Below are 14,841 nucleotides of genomic sequence, written 5' to 3'. Positions count from 1 at the left end.
CAAGATTTTGATCCGTGGCCTGAGACTATTGGGAAAGAAGGAATTGGCAACAGCAACCAGAATAGAATCTTACTTTTGACTATATGTGCAGCGCACAACCTTGTTATTACCAACACACTCTTTTGACAACATTAAATTAAAAACATCATGGAGGCATCCTTCGTTGAACCACTGGCACCTCTTAGAATATGTATTTGTCCGACCTTAAGACTGCCATAATGTGCTCCTTACTGGAGCTATGACGAGTGCCGAACAGATCACTGATTCATATGTTCCATAATGGCTATTAAGATTATACCTCAACGCAGGCTTCAAGGAAGGAAACCAAGGTGCAAAATGAACACTCAAGCCCTTCAAGATCCCATTAAGTGGGATTGCTTCCAAATGAATCTTAAGGACCATATGCTTTTGGAGTGCCCTGATAACATCAAGGAACACTGGACCAAGCTAAAAACATCCATTATTGCAGCCTCTGAACAAACTATTGGATACCAAACCTAGAAACACCAGGAATGGTTTGATGAGAATGACAGTGAGATTGAACACATTATTGACAAGAAAAGGAAGGCCTTTCAGATCTGGCAAAGAGACAGAAACTGCACCACTAAGAAAAAAAACCCTATACCAATGCTAAAACTGAGGTTCAAAGAAGAACCAGAAAACTAAAGAACACCTGGAGGATAAAAAAGCTCAAGAGATCCAGCACTTAGCCAACAATCATTATGCACAGAGTTTCTTTAAAGCCAAAAAACCCATCTATGGGCCAGTAAATCACGACATATGCCCCCTACGCTCAACAGATGGTACCACACTTAGAAGATAAAGAAGCTATTGCACCACACTGGAGAGAAAATTACCAGCATCTCCTTAACCACTGTAACTCCCCTGTAGCTGCTGAGGTCCTCTCACAAATTCTGCAAAAACAAATTAGAGATGAGCTTGCAGTATCGCCAAATCTGGGAGAGTTGTGTACAGCTATTAATCAAATGAAAAACAACAAAGCCAGCGATACCTGCCGAAGTCTTCAAAGTGGGCAGAATTGAACTTACACAACAACTTCAAAAGCTGACCAAAAAAATCTGGGAGAGAGAGGAGATCCCAGCAGACTTTAGGGATGCCGAAATTATCAATCTCTCTCTTTTTTTAAAAAAAAGTGATAGAATGGATTATGGAAATAATTGAGGCATCTTTTTATTAGCTGCAGCCAGCAAAATTCTTGGAAGGACCTTAGCAAACCATCTCCTAACAATATCCAAGGCTACTCTTCCTGAATCCCCAAATGACTTTTGATCTTCTAGGGCAGTGTTTCTCAACCTTGGTTCCCTTGCTAGCTAGGGATGATGGGAGTTGTAGTTCAACAACATCTGGGGACCCAAGCTTGAGAAAGGCTGTTCTAGGGGGACAGTGGATATGATTTTCACTGCTTGACAGCTTCAAGAAAAATGCAGAAAGCAAAACCAAACCCTGTATAATAGCGGTCAACTTTTTCCTTTTCTTGTGAGGAATCCTATTCGGAATAAGGGAATTTCCTTTTAAAAAAGGGAACATTGACAGCTATGCCCTGTATATGGTGCTTATTGACCTTACTAAGGCCTTCGACACACTAAATCATAATGCCCTGTGGACTATCCTTTTGAATATTGGCTGCCCAGATAAATTTGTAAACATCCTTTGGCTCCTCCATTATAATATGACAGCAACAGTCGCAGATAACAATGGCTTTCAAAGTGAACTATCACAGTGGGATCAGGTGTTAAACAGGGTTGTGTTATCACCCCAGTTCTATTATTTTCATTGCCATGGTACTACACTTTGCAAAGCTTACAAAAAGGTTGGCATATCGCTCAACATCCAAAAAACCAAAGTGCTGCACCAACATGTGCAAAATAACCCTTCTGCAATGCCACAAATCCAGGTCAATGGTGTAACACTGGAAAGTGTTGATCACTTCTCCAAGCTGGGCAGTGATCTTTGCACAAGGGCCAACACTGATGCTGAAATGCAGCATGGCCTGAGTTCTCCTAGTGCGGCTTTCTCCCGATTGAAGTGCAGAGTGCTTGGGGACCAGGACATATGCAGGAAAAGCAAAATGCTTGTTTACAAAGCCATTATACTACCAACCCTTACTGTATTATTGTGAAACATGGACCACTTATAAACGCTATCTCCAACTCCTCGAAAAATTCCATCAATGGTGTCTCCGGAAAAAAATTCACATCACTTGGGAAGACAGGCAAACTAATGCCAGTGTACTGGAAGAAGCAAAGATCACCAGTGTCAAAGCAATGATTCTTCAACATCAACTTTGTTGGACTGGTCATGTTGTGCGGATGCCTGGTTATCATCTTCCAAAGCAACCACTCTATTCTGAAGCGTAATGCTGGTGGTCAACAAAAGAAGTTTAAAGACTCTCTCAAGGCAAATCTATAAAAAAAGTAGTATAAACACCGACAATTGGGAAACACTGGCCTGCGAGCGCTCCAATTGGAGAACAGCCTTTACCAAAAGTGTCACAGGCTTTGAAGACGCTCAAACTCAAGATGAAAAGGAAAAACCTGCTAAGAGGAAGGCACATTTGGCAAACCCTCACCATGATCAACTCCCACCCGGAAACCAATGTCCCCACTGTGGAAGGACATGTGGATCCAGAATTGGCTTCCACAGTCACTTACGGACTCACTGTTAAGACCATGTTCATGGAAGACAATCTTACTTGGCTACGAGTGATTGCCAAAGAATAAAATTTGTTCCTCCCTCCAGTTTTCAACATCGTGATGTATCACTATATCACAATGTTTGTCTAGTGATATATCACGATGCTGAAAAGCTGGTATTGCCCAGCCTTACTGCTTGGGCCTCCGGAACCCAACATGATTCTTCCAAGACTGTAGATTTTTCCCTTCAAAGGGAGTGAAACCCTGCTGAGAACAGACTATTCCACCGCCTCTTGTGCCAAGGATTGTGACTCTAAATTGTGCTATTGATAAAAATATTAATGAGCAATAATTCAAGGCAGTTACAGTTTTAAATAGGGGGATTGCTTGTGCCGTTAGCTGGAATGGCTGTGAGAACCTCGTTTTCTTTACCTTCACAACTGTGTATACACATTTATACATTATACATATAAATTTATGGTACCTGTGCTCTGGAAAAGTTTGATAACTGTGCTAGAAGTCTTTTCCTAATTGCAGCATTGCTATGTGTTCTGTGTATTCACGGAACGTTTTGTAACTCTAAAACATCCACTAGGATTTCCTTTGCAAAACACATTTTTTTAAAAAAATATAAAAAGCAAAGAATGTTTCAAGGAACACATGGGTTAACAGTGACAGAATCAACTGCTTCCTTAAGCATTCTGTTACCAAAAAGCAAGCTCAAATTAATTAAATAGACACAGCTGGAGGCCCACACTATCTGAAACAATGTATCACCTTTTACTGTTCCCAAATGATTATAGTGAACAGAAATTGAATGGCTCATATGGACCCTGGCCCTTTCCAGGCACACCAAGGAAATTAACCCTCTAAATGGCTGAACCAAACCACTTTTATAGCCTACTACTGATTTGGGAAAGGCAGTATTTGGTCACCCATTTCACAACAGCTGCTGCTTTCAAACAAATAGGATCTGAAACTTCTATACTGCTTGAATACAGTAATTACTGCTTACAATATCTAAGAATTCCAGCGCTTCAAGACATTCTACCAGCTCCTAGTACCACTCTCTCTGCCATTCTCTTGGCCTCAGTCCCCCATCTTTAATACAAGAATATTGGCCTGCCTTATACAGGATTACTGAGCTAATGATCGTGAAGCACTTATACAGCTGTGGGGCAGCTGAGTGGGAGGAGGCAGGCAGACTCCTTGGAGGCCCCGCGGAGCGTCCTGCCCTGGCTGGCCCCACCTTGTGGATGGCTGGCCCTGCCCCTGGGTGCAGGGCACGCGAGCCACCCCAGGCGCCCGATCGGCTTGTTCTGTCGCTGTCAGCAGGGGAGCACTTTTAACTGGTATAGTGATTAAAATTGGATAGCTATTAAAAATTACAGTGAAACATTGCTTTGGAGACCTTTTCATGCATTACTAGCAATGTCACATCGCTACGGCACTTTCACAACCGGACTGCACAGAGCGCTTAAAACTGCAAGGGATGTGCTAGAATCTAGCAGCTAGGTGGACAATGGACTGTATTGGAAGACCCCAGTAACAGGTAAATGTGAAACTCTTGCATATATTGGAGGGGGATAGAATCTAGATTACATGAAACCAACGAGCAAGAAGTAAGCAGTTATTGAACAAAAAATTGTAATAGAGAAAAGATACTAACATTCCAATAAAGTAGCAATGGCCCAGTTTGCTTGACATTCACAATGGCTAGTTTTGCCCTTGCCATCTTCTTCTAATGTGTCTTTATAATGAAAACTTTTTTGAAAAACTTGAAAGCAGGGGATCTTGATATTATACAGGAAGAAAGCTGCCGCTCTCCAAAGTAAATTCTGTTTTAAGTTATTAGTAAATCATTATTTTAATTTGAGATGCTTCCTCTCAAGACACAATGGTGCTTGAGCGTTATCCCCTTAATTATATATGTTTCCCAGTATTAAAGAGGGATCAGCTGCTGTCAGCAGAACATCAAAAGGGTATGAAATCAATTATAAAGTTGAAAGTTTTCTTGAAAATCTTAAGTATTATCAATTTACTAATATGTGATAGGTTTAAAAGATTATCTACAAAACTGAAATGTAAGTAAAGCAATCACTAAATAGTTGAAAAAATGTACAACACTGAAAGACCAATTTTAATTTGCATATTTTTGCTTAATAATGTCTAATTGAGACATCAGTTTGGAAAACAACAACAATAGAACTCTTAGATTTTCCACACTGAATTAACATTAAGGATTTCTAACGGATGCCTTAATTAGATTTTATTATTCATGGAAACTTTACACAAAATAAAATCAGTTTCTACGTGTCCCAATTCCGTTTCAGTCTAAGCAAAAAAATAGGTGGGCGTATATGAATGAGACTGCGGGAGATTTAATCCAGACACTGACATCAATTTGTAACTAAAATGTGACATTCAGCATTTAGAATTAGGATTAATACTCTAAGGCAAACAACTTTCTGCATTGTTTGGGCTGTAACACAATCCACACACTTGAAAGTAACTTCCAAAGGAATTTGAGAGACTTAATTCCAAGTATATTTAGGATCAGGCTATTAATACTTTTTATTTGCATGTAAAGAGCGTACATTTACTGTGGGATGGGATGAGAATGTTCCATCATTGAAGTCCAATAGCTACAATGGCTTTTGGAACTGTCCAAAGGAAGCAAGCTTTCATTGAATACAGAAAAGTTTCTTTCTTTCTCAAATTCTATTTCTATAGCATACAAATCACATGCTCTGTCTTTTCACATCTGCAAGTAACAGATTTACAATCAAAACAGTAAATAGGCATTTCTGCTATTATATTCTAGGTCTATTGCCAAAAGTGGTGCTGGGGTAATGCTGTTGAACTTTGGCAGGTCTGTTGCACAGAGTTCCATCTTATCTGTAAGCTGAATAACGTCTACATTAAACTTATGGGATAAGGTATCATCAATATATGGTTCATACTCATTTCTGCTTCTTTTTCAGACAATCCAGGTGTAATGGTTAAATTCTTGAGCACCAGTCTGAATTCAAGAACGGATAGCATGAGAATGAATAAACTAAAGCTCAATTCTGGCAAGACAGCGTTAGTAATTCCTGAAGGCTGAAAAGCACAGGGGATAGTGAATCTGCCTGCTACAGTAGAACTGAAGCTCAAGGATAGTATTTTAGGATACAATACCTCGCAAGATGAAAAACTCGCAAGACAAAAGAGTTTTTTGTTTTTTGAGTTGCTTCGCAAGACGAATTTCCCTACGGGCTTGCTTCACAAGATGAAAATGTCTTGCGCCTTTTTCTTAAAACCATCAATGCATTCCTATGGGAAACCATGCTTCGCAAGACGAAAAATTCACAAGATGAAAAAACTCGCAGAACGAATTAATTTTGTCTTGCGAGGCACCACTGTACTTCTAAGAATTCACTTGTGCATTCTGAGTGCTAGCTGCAGTCTGGCAAAGCTCTCTTCCTGGGGAAACACTTCCAACTCCAGTAATCTTTAGGAGAGCAGCCATAATATTTTTATTCTGCCAGGCTGTCAAGCTGTTGGTTCCCCCCGGCCGGTACTTATGTTATGCTGCCTTGAATTAAATGCTGTATCTAGGTTCTTGTTTTATTAATTGTATCTCTCTAACTTTTCTTGTACGCATCTTTTGGAACCGCAAAGTGGCTTACGAACTGAAGTGCTAAAAACAGAATTAACACAATTTCAAACTATAAAGGAAAGAGGAAATTAAAATACATTTTCATGTGCTTTACTATCCATTATGGAAAATATCTGCTTGCAATTCACCTAAAATACACCCAATGTGAACTATGGGACTTGACAGGGGCACTGAGGAAAAGACAGTGAAACCAGAAACTGAACTCTGTAATAACACACACTGCAGATATTTCAGTCCGACTAGATTGCAAATGACATGTTCTGATGCTGTTGCACACAGCTGTACACAAGTCCATTACAAATGACTTCACTGCTGCTTTGGAAACACATGTGAACTGCTGCACATTTATTTGCAACTTTTTTATAAAAACAACAACAACTAGAAATGTAGTCTTCTGTTTTTGTGCAATGCTTATTAACTTCCCTATCACCACCAGTTCAAAGCTTTGCCGAATGCATGCAAATCACTGCAAAGCTGCATGCAACTTAAGAATATTTTATCTAACACTAGCTAGTCTATAAATAGGATTGCCTGCTCTCTCTAGTGGGGTTTACATTAGCACATTCCTTGTTTCTCCCTGAAGCAACCACTTCATCCCTATGTTTCACCCACATTAACTGCCATAAACGGTTGCGGCTTAAACACAAAGTAAGAACGCTCTACCAGCCACAGGCTTGAAAACCTTGTATACAACCAAAGCTCACATAGTCAACTACGGACGAGGTACACAAATGATTCCCTTGTCGTTTCCGAACAGTTATCATTTCACAAGACTAAAACCATGGCATAATTCTGAGTTCAGAATTCCTGAGGTGGGGGGAAAAACAAATGTAGAACTATCCTCTATTCATCATAATAATTTGTGATCCACAAAAGCAAGAGTGGTTGGAATAGGACTACAAGTGATCGTTCCACTTTTATCCATCCATAGTTAATTTTAAAAGGATGCTGAACTAATTATGCTGCAAGACTCAGCTTGTAGTCCACAGGTGCAACAATCAGATCTAAAAAAGAACTTTCATAGAAGACATTCCTCCTAAGATTACTCACAGATTTATTTTTGTGTGTGTGCGCGCTACAGTACCTGGCTGGTTTGTGGACTGGACGGGTCATAAGAGTAATTCTTCAGAGTATCCTGAGGATTCAGGTGAGGAGGATACCGGATTGTTGGGTGAGAGAAGTAGCTAGATGGCGCAGGAGGAAGAATAGCTTGTGGTGGAAATGGCAATGGTGAAGGTGGAGGAGGAGTTCTAGTTGAGATGACTAGAAGAGATAAGAAAAACAAAATTTGTTAAGGACCTTTCGTTACGGTAAAACTTTGCACCCATGAAAATGGCAAGAGAAACCCATATCAGACAAATAATAATAATGATTCATTTTCTTGCCTTCCTCACAGGTTTCATCTGCAACATCTTAAAATCACCATTACCACCACCACTATCACCATCATTCTTTATTAAATTTCTATACCACCTTTCATCTGAGGATCATGGTGTGGTTTACAATATAAAAACACAAAAATACATACCACAGTAACTAACAACCACTCACACAGTTTAAAAGGCTGCAGATTGCTTAATTAGCCAAAGGTCTGGGAGAAGAGAAGTTTTTGATCGCAACATTTGATCGCAACATTTTGTTTTCTTAAAATCAAATGTTCTATAAATGTTCTTGATTAAATATACCATTCCTGTTTTCTAAAGGCATAAAAGGCCAAATAATCACATTTCACATACTTTATTTGAACTTTTCTTTAAATATAGAAATTATTGCCCTACAGAAAACGTATTTTAGTTATCAAGTATGGCCCAAAATAATTTTCTGTGTGGCGGAAACAAAAGAGTCGTAAGAGTTAGCAAATGATTCCACAATGCTTTGTGCTATGCCCCTGCTAATGTATCATATTGACCCAAATATAAGCTGCACCCACAAAGTTCGGTGGCTTGGAGGAGGTTTGGGAGCCTCGGGCAGGACGGGCACCGTTGCCCCACGCTCCCAGGCTGCTTTCTGGGGGGGGGAGCCATGTTGCTTTGCCAGTGGTCTTCCCCCCTCCCCCTTCTCTCATCTGATGTAGGGGAGGCTTCGAGCAGTGGGCGGCCTGTGCACTGTAGCTCCGTGCTCCTGGGCTGCTTCGTGAGGGGGGGGGGGGAGCCGCACCATTTTGCCACTGGCATAAGGTCGCGAATATAAGCCACAGTTTAACTTTTCACAATCAGAATTTGGGGGAAAAATGTGTGGCTTATATTCAGGCCAATACGGTATGTTGAGGGTAGGGGAAGGATTACTAAACAATGACACTATGAATAATTAGCTGCCCATTGTGAAAATACTAATGAATATTCAACTTCGGGCGGAGGAAAATACCTTGCCCAATGGGAATAACTGTACTGAACAAAAATAGTATCGTATATTAAAAAGGTAAAGGGACCCCTGACTATTAGGTCCAGTCGTGGACGACTCTGGGGTTGTGGTGCTCATCTCGCTTTATTGGCCAAGGGAGCCGGCGTACAGCTTCCTGGTCATGTGGCCAGCATGACTAAGCCGCTTCTGGCAAACCAGAGCAGCACACGGAAACACCATTTACCTTCCTGCCGGAGTGGTACCTATTTATCTACTTGCACTTTCAAAGTGCTTTCAAACTGCTAGGTTGGCAGGAGCAGGGACCAAGCAACGGGAGCTCACCCTGTCATGGGGATTCGAACCGCTGACCTTCTGATGAGATATTATCTAACCAGATATTATGTATTACCGTGGTTTTAGACATTACATACACTCTTGATAGAGAAATGTGTAGGGTGCAGGAGAATTCAAGAAAAAAATTATGTATAGTATCGTATATTACACATAATTTTTTTCTTGAATTCTCCTGCACTCTACACATTTCTCTATCAAGAGTGTATGTAATGTCTAAAACCACTGTAATACATAATATCTGGTTACTACAGAGTTGTTGCACCAGGCATGGAAATTATGTCACTACATGTACACAATAATCACATTCTATTTATATAAGGGGATAATGTGTGAAGGATAGCTCAGCTGGTCAAGCATGAGACTAAAAGATTCCTGCATTGCAAGGGGGTTGGACTAGACTACCCTTGTGGAATGACACACAAAAGGGAGAAAGTGGTCCATGGTATCTATAGATTTCCCAAGTGCATTGCTGCATCAAAACTCCAGCAGCTAATGAGATATTAAGTGCTTTGCTTTAAAACTTTATGACGATGCTCTCCTAAGTGCAACAATCCGTCTTCAGCATTTCAGCTAAAGACAAATACTAATGCTGTGTACACATTAATGCTTACACTGGCTCCAGCACACCTCCCACCGCTGGTCTTTGAAGTCAAGTGCACATGCTGTTGGCCACAATGCAGATGTATTTCCTGGAAAATACTCCTGGTCAATATTCTGTGCCTCAAATAAGCTTCCATCCACTTGGAAAACAGAAGCTGCAGTTAGGCTGAGGTGTGTGCATTTCAGGAAGCTGTGGCACATGTGCTGATGACAATGCATGCGCAGATGTCAGCTTCCATGTATTGGCACCCTGCTCCCTTTGTAGTGTGAACAGCAGCATAAATAAGAGGCTTTAAACAAGGGTCAGAGGGACACCTTGCTGTGTACATAGCCTAAGACGCTGTAAGTTATGTGGCAGAATCTGTTTTAAAATACTAAAGATTTTTTAAACTATCAATTATGCTTGTTTTGTAGCACACAGGGAGAAAGCTTGGAAGCAATTTCAAGGAGATGCTTTCAATTTATTTTATTTTTTAAAGATACAAATGTGAAGTGCTGCAAGACATTCTGAAGGATCATGTTTGGTGTTTCCTTGAGCAGTTTTGTTTCCTTGGCACTTATTTTCTTCGATGGGTCATATGGCTGTTCCACAAATACACATTTCCTCTATAAGTGTCCTTTTCTCTCCTCTGCTTATGCTAATTTCCCCAACCTCTTTCCTCTAGATCCCAGTCATTATTTTCTCCGTGCAGTTATTCGGGCTTTTATGTGCCCAAAGGAGAAAATTCAGAAGGTTGTTAGGTCCTTCTGGGATCTCTCTTAGTAAAGAAGGCAGAAGTTAAATATGCGACACTAAGGGATAGTTGTTTAAGCAAAAAGTAATAATAATCCTTTCGTGTTTTGAGTTTAGATCAGTAGCAAGGAAACAGAGAGGAACTATTTTGCTATCAGCTGAGGAAATCTGTGTTGGAGAGAAATCATTTTCCTATTTATAGTTCACCCTTTCAGAACACCCTTTTTTAAGCCTTTGAAATAAACCTGTTCAAGTTGCATGCTACCTCTTCGGCTGCAATCCTACACACATTTACATGGGTGGGCAAAATGATACTTATTTACAAGAAAATATGCAAGAGATTGTGCTGTTAATTTAATATTGCACCTATGGAATGTAATCTACGGCTTACTAATGGAAAGACCCTTGGAAAAGGCAAGACTAAATCCAGGAAGTTATCAATACTATAAGCCTTTGTGATTCATAACCTAAGCATTCCCTTATTTTTATTCTGCACTGCGTGTCTTTTAGCCCTTATATGTTTTAATTATCAATTCTTATTCATATCTGTGTTTAATCCCGTACTCTATTCACATGTTTTATCCTATGCTTGTTTCTTTGTTCTTATTTGCTTTAACAATTACCTGTTTAAATCCTAACTGCTATTTTACTCATATGTTTCTCTTATGCTGGTCTGTGACTGTAATAAAGTTTATTCATTCATTCATTCATATTCTGAAGTTATTTTCAAGGAAATAATTTTACTCAAGTTCTGCATGTAAATCTCTTTATCACTAGAATCTCATTATGATAATTAATTTCAACACGGGAGGAAGAATATCTAACAGGTAACATAGATTCACATCCATTTTGAGATTATTTGTGATCCCAGGAAACTATATCATATAGCAGTGGATAAACTTCTGTGACATATAATATAGATATGTTGGGATGGGGTGGGATTGTGAAAGTCCATCCCCCACCCCCCACCCCTGGTTTCAAGAGATTTATTCTAGCTAAAGCACGCTGAACTTCTCAGAATCTCTTCCTTCATATAACTTTGTGCTGAATGTTAAATTGAGCATTAAGTCAATAAAAGGGGTGTCATTGTGGCTGGGGAAAGACTAGCTCGGGATTCAGAGTTTTTCCATCCCTCTCGCATCCTCACCACTGTGTGTAACTCCCGGGATCCCTGGATGGTGATGCTGGAAAGTGGTCAGTCTTGGTGAAGAATCCTGGGGAGATGTAGTGCTAAACAAAGGCTTTTCGGGTTTCTTCATTGTAGGAGAAGACATATCTGCAGTGACGACACGACATAATAGATATGTTAGCCCAGAGATCACATAGCACCATTCTTATTTATCAGTCACCCGGCACATGAAGGGACTCCAAGCAATGTTTAAAAATAAGAAGAATACAGCATAGTATAAAATAAAAAGAGAAGAAAATTGCATTATATTAAAAGCCGTAGAGTGACCCAAATAAAACCCAACGAAACAGCAGTAAAAACTTCAGCAATGAAAATGTACCATTAGTGGGCAGAAAAATCATCTTAATTCATCAAACGTCTCAGAAAAGTGTTACATTTTTGCCTGGAACAAATGCAGTGTTAATGATGGCACCAGGCAGACTTTACTGGGGTGAGCCTGACACAGAAGCAGGGGGTTATAAACCTCAAGTGGTTCTACTCCACTGACAAAGCCCATTTTGAGATGAGCCCAGACCCCCAGCAAATTTCAGTCTGGTTTGCAATAGGATGAATCCACTGACTGCCCCTTTCCTAAAATTAACCTTTTGGGGTGTCTCTCTTTCTCTGTGTGTGTGTTGAGCGGGGACTTGCGGCAACATTAAGCTTCATTCTTAAGCCATCTATTGCCGCTGTGGCCCTGAAAACCAAAATTTTCATTTATCCTTGTTCAGTACACCCAATCAGGAAGAATGGATAGCACCACTCCCAAGGTTCCTGGCAGTAACAGAAGTTTCTAAGTATGCTCAGAATCCTTCATTGTTGCTGGAAACACTTCAGTCTTAAAAAATGATCCTGCAATCACTCACCACCTCGGCAAACTGAGCAGATTTTGGGGGAGAAGGCAGACTTATTATGGAGAACTTGGGGACTGGGAGGCTGGCAGAAAGCTGCCAAAGACTCAATCGTCTTTTCCAGTTCTCTCTAGGGGCGCTTCCAGAATGTTGAACTTTGGCGTGAATCTTTCACACAATTGGGTAGATGGCAAAACATGCCATTTGCAGAATAAGAGTGCACCTTCATAGCCCACAGCAAAGATAAGTGGTGTGTTCATTGAGATAAAGCAACTTCCAGCATGATCCAGACTTTTTGTGGTAAGAAAAGTAGAGCATAACAACAACAGCGTATAAACCTCCACAATTTTGCAAAAACGAATCTGAACGCCTGCTCAGTATACGATTCATCTGGAAGTGACCTCAGAAAACTCTTGGAAAGACTCCAAGAATTTTCTGAGAAATCTTAGAAATGTGAAGCAAATGGACAGGAAGCAACCTGGAGGAACCCTTCCCATGATTAGTTTTCAGAGACTGCCTACCCATCCACTTGCTGGGAGTAGAGAGAGAAGTAGACACACAAATGTTTTTGAGTGTAGTTTGAAGTGTGTCTCCAATATTATTCCAGAAAAAACACGTATCAAAAGATATAGAGGAAAACCTCTATAAAAAGCCATTTTACAAACTTATTAATTTGCCTTGTGTAAATTTTAAGGAGTTGTGGATTAAGAGAACATGGGGCTCTTTCTCAGCCTAGCTGACTTCTCCGAGCTGATGTGAGCATAATGGCCCTGAAATACTTGGAAGAGTGAGACAAAATACTGAAAAAATGAATATTCATTGTAATGTATAACTGAAATCAGTATCTAATAACATAAACTTGCATCTACAAGAGTTGTAAATAGCAGCACCCTTCTTCTTTGGTTAGCACCTTTTCGTTTTGCTAGACAACAACATCATTTCTACTCCAGCACAAAAGCCATTATAAACATTTGCTTCATAAAATTAAATAAAGAGGCAACTCTTTCATACTTATATAATCTCAGCTCTAAGAAGACATTCCGTTAAAATGGTCTGTGAGGGGGGTGATGCAAGCTCCACACCCAACTGCCACCTTGAGGGCAAAAAGCACTAAAATGGTAACCTCCCTAGATTACTGTAAATCTTGCTTTTTGAATGTACTCTACTTGGCACTGCCCTCGCTGATGACTAAGAAGATGTAGTTACAGCAAGATGCGGTGGCCAGGTTAGCAAGTTAGCCAGCTGGAATCGTATTACTGCAATTCCACAGGATTTGCAATGGACTTCCAGGCCCAATTCAACATGCTGATGTTGTTCAGAACATAAGAAGAGCCTGCTGGATTGGGTCAATGGACCATCTGGTCCAACATCCTTTTCTCACAGTGGCCAACCAGATGCTGTTTATACTGTTGATGTACGAAGCTCTATGCAACCTGTGACCCAGTTATCTGAAGGAAAACCTGCCCAGCTGTTAAGTTCTGAAGGATGTCCCAAATCCAAGCATAGACCATTAGGAGAACAAGTTTTCTTAGTGCCTCAAATGTGGAATGCCCTCCTCACTGAAGATTGAGGCACCTACAATGTTATACTTTCCATAGGCTCAAGACTTATTCTTTTCACCAAGTCTTTAAATACTGAGATATTACACAACCACCCGCAGCATTTGTTCAATTTACAATATTTATTTTAGCACTGGTTTTATCAACTAATGTTCTGTAAATGAGATTTCTTGCAGTATCTTTTTGATGCTCTGTTAAAATGTAACAATCCATTCCACATCTTCAGTTTAATATATATATTGATAATACGGAGTAACTGAAAAAGAATATGCAACAGGACTGTGTCAAGAAGACTAGAAAATGGGAACCACATATATCTCTCCTTCATTTGGGGTGGTGGAGAGATAAACAATTAATGCTTCTCTACAGGATTTTAAGTGCTGGCATCTCTAGCTGACACCAATTAGAAATGAACATTATGCTAATACAACACAAGATCGTAACATCCATACATGTCTCTGAATAAATCTGGTGTGAGTTGGTGGTGGAATTAAATGGAGGTATGGCTAGATTAAAAGCTTGGAAGTTATTCTTGCATAATACTATAAAGGTAAAGAATATGCATGTCTGGACCGCGTTATGTTATAAATTTAAAACACTAGCACATCAAAGAGATAAAGGCTTATGCAAATTGGGGGGGGGGGGGAGAACGTTAGATCAACTCATCTCCCAACAAGGTAATTCCATCTACAAAGGAAGGCGAGAGAGAGAGAGAGTTGCTGTGAAGCATAATGTATGTAGCCAGCTCAACGGCAGCTTGCACAAATGGCGCTCCAGATGTATATCTGCTCAAGTCAGCCCAAGGCAACTATTTTGATCAATTCTAATGTGATAAAATGCTGCGGGGAAGGAGTGCAGAAATGTGTTTACGTCAGACTTTAATTAAACTGTTGTTTGCTTCCAAAGAACCTTAGGAAACAC

The 14,841-nt window shown here is 40.1% G+C and overlaps 1 protein-coding gene across 23 annotated transcripts in view; it reads right to left on the bottom strand.

The window, feature by feature from the left end:
* NFIB (nuclear factor I B) overlaps positions 1-14,841 on the bottom strand; it is a 300,457-nt gene that overhangs the window by 39,228 nt on the left and 246,388 nt on the right. For all 23 annotated transcript variants that reach the window (XR_014506294.1, XR_014506295.1, XM_083420048.1 and 20 more), the window contains exons 7-8: positions 11,490-11,618; positions 7,400-7,578 (exon numbers count right to left, since the gene is read on the bottom strand). Coding sequence is in view for 21 of the 23 variants with exons in the window: in XM_083420048.1 (XP_083276174.1) it covers positions 7,400-7,578; positions 11,490-11,618 (308 nt within the window). In the remaining 2 variants the exon portion in view is untranslated. The remainder of the gene's footprint in view (positions 1-7,399; positions 7,579-11,489; positions 11,619-14,841) is intronic.

This window comes from Podarcis tiliguerta, assembly GCF_965153285.1.
Source record: "Podarcis tiliguerta genome assembly, chromosome: 17".
In the NCBI taxonomy this organism is placed as follows: Eukaryota; Metazoa; Chordata; class Lepidosauria; order Squamata; family Lacertidae; genus Podarcis; species Podarcis tiliguerta.
This window is presented reverse-complemented; position numbering and strand designations above follow the sequence as displayed.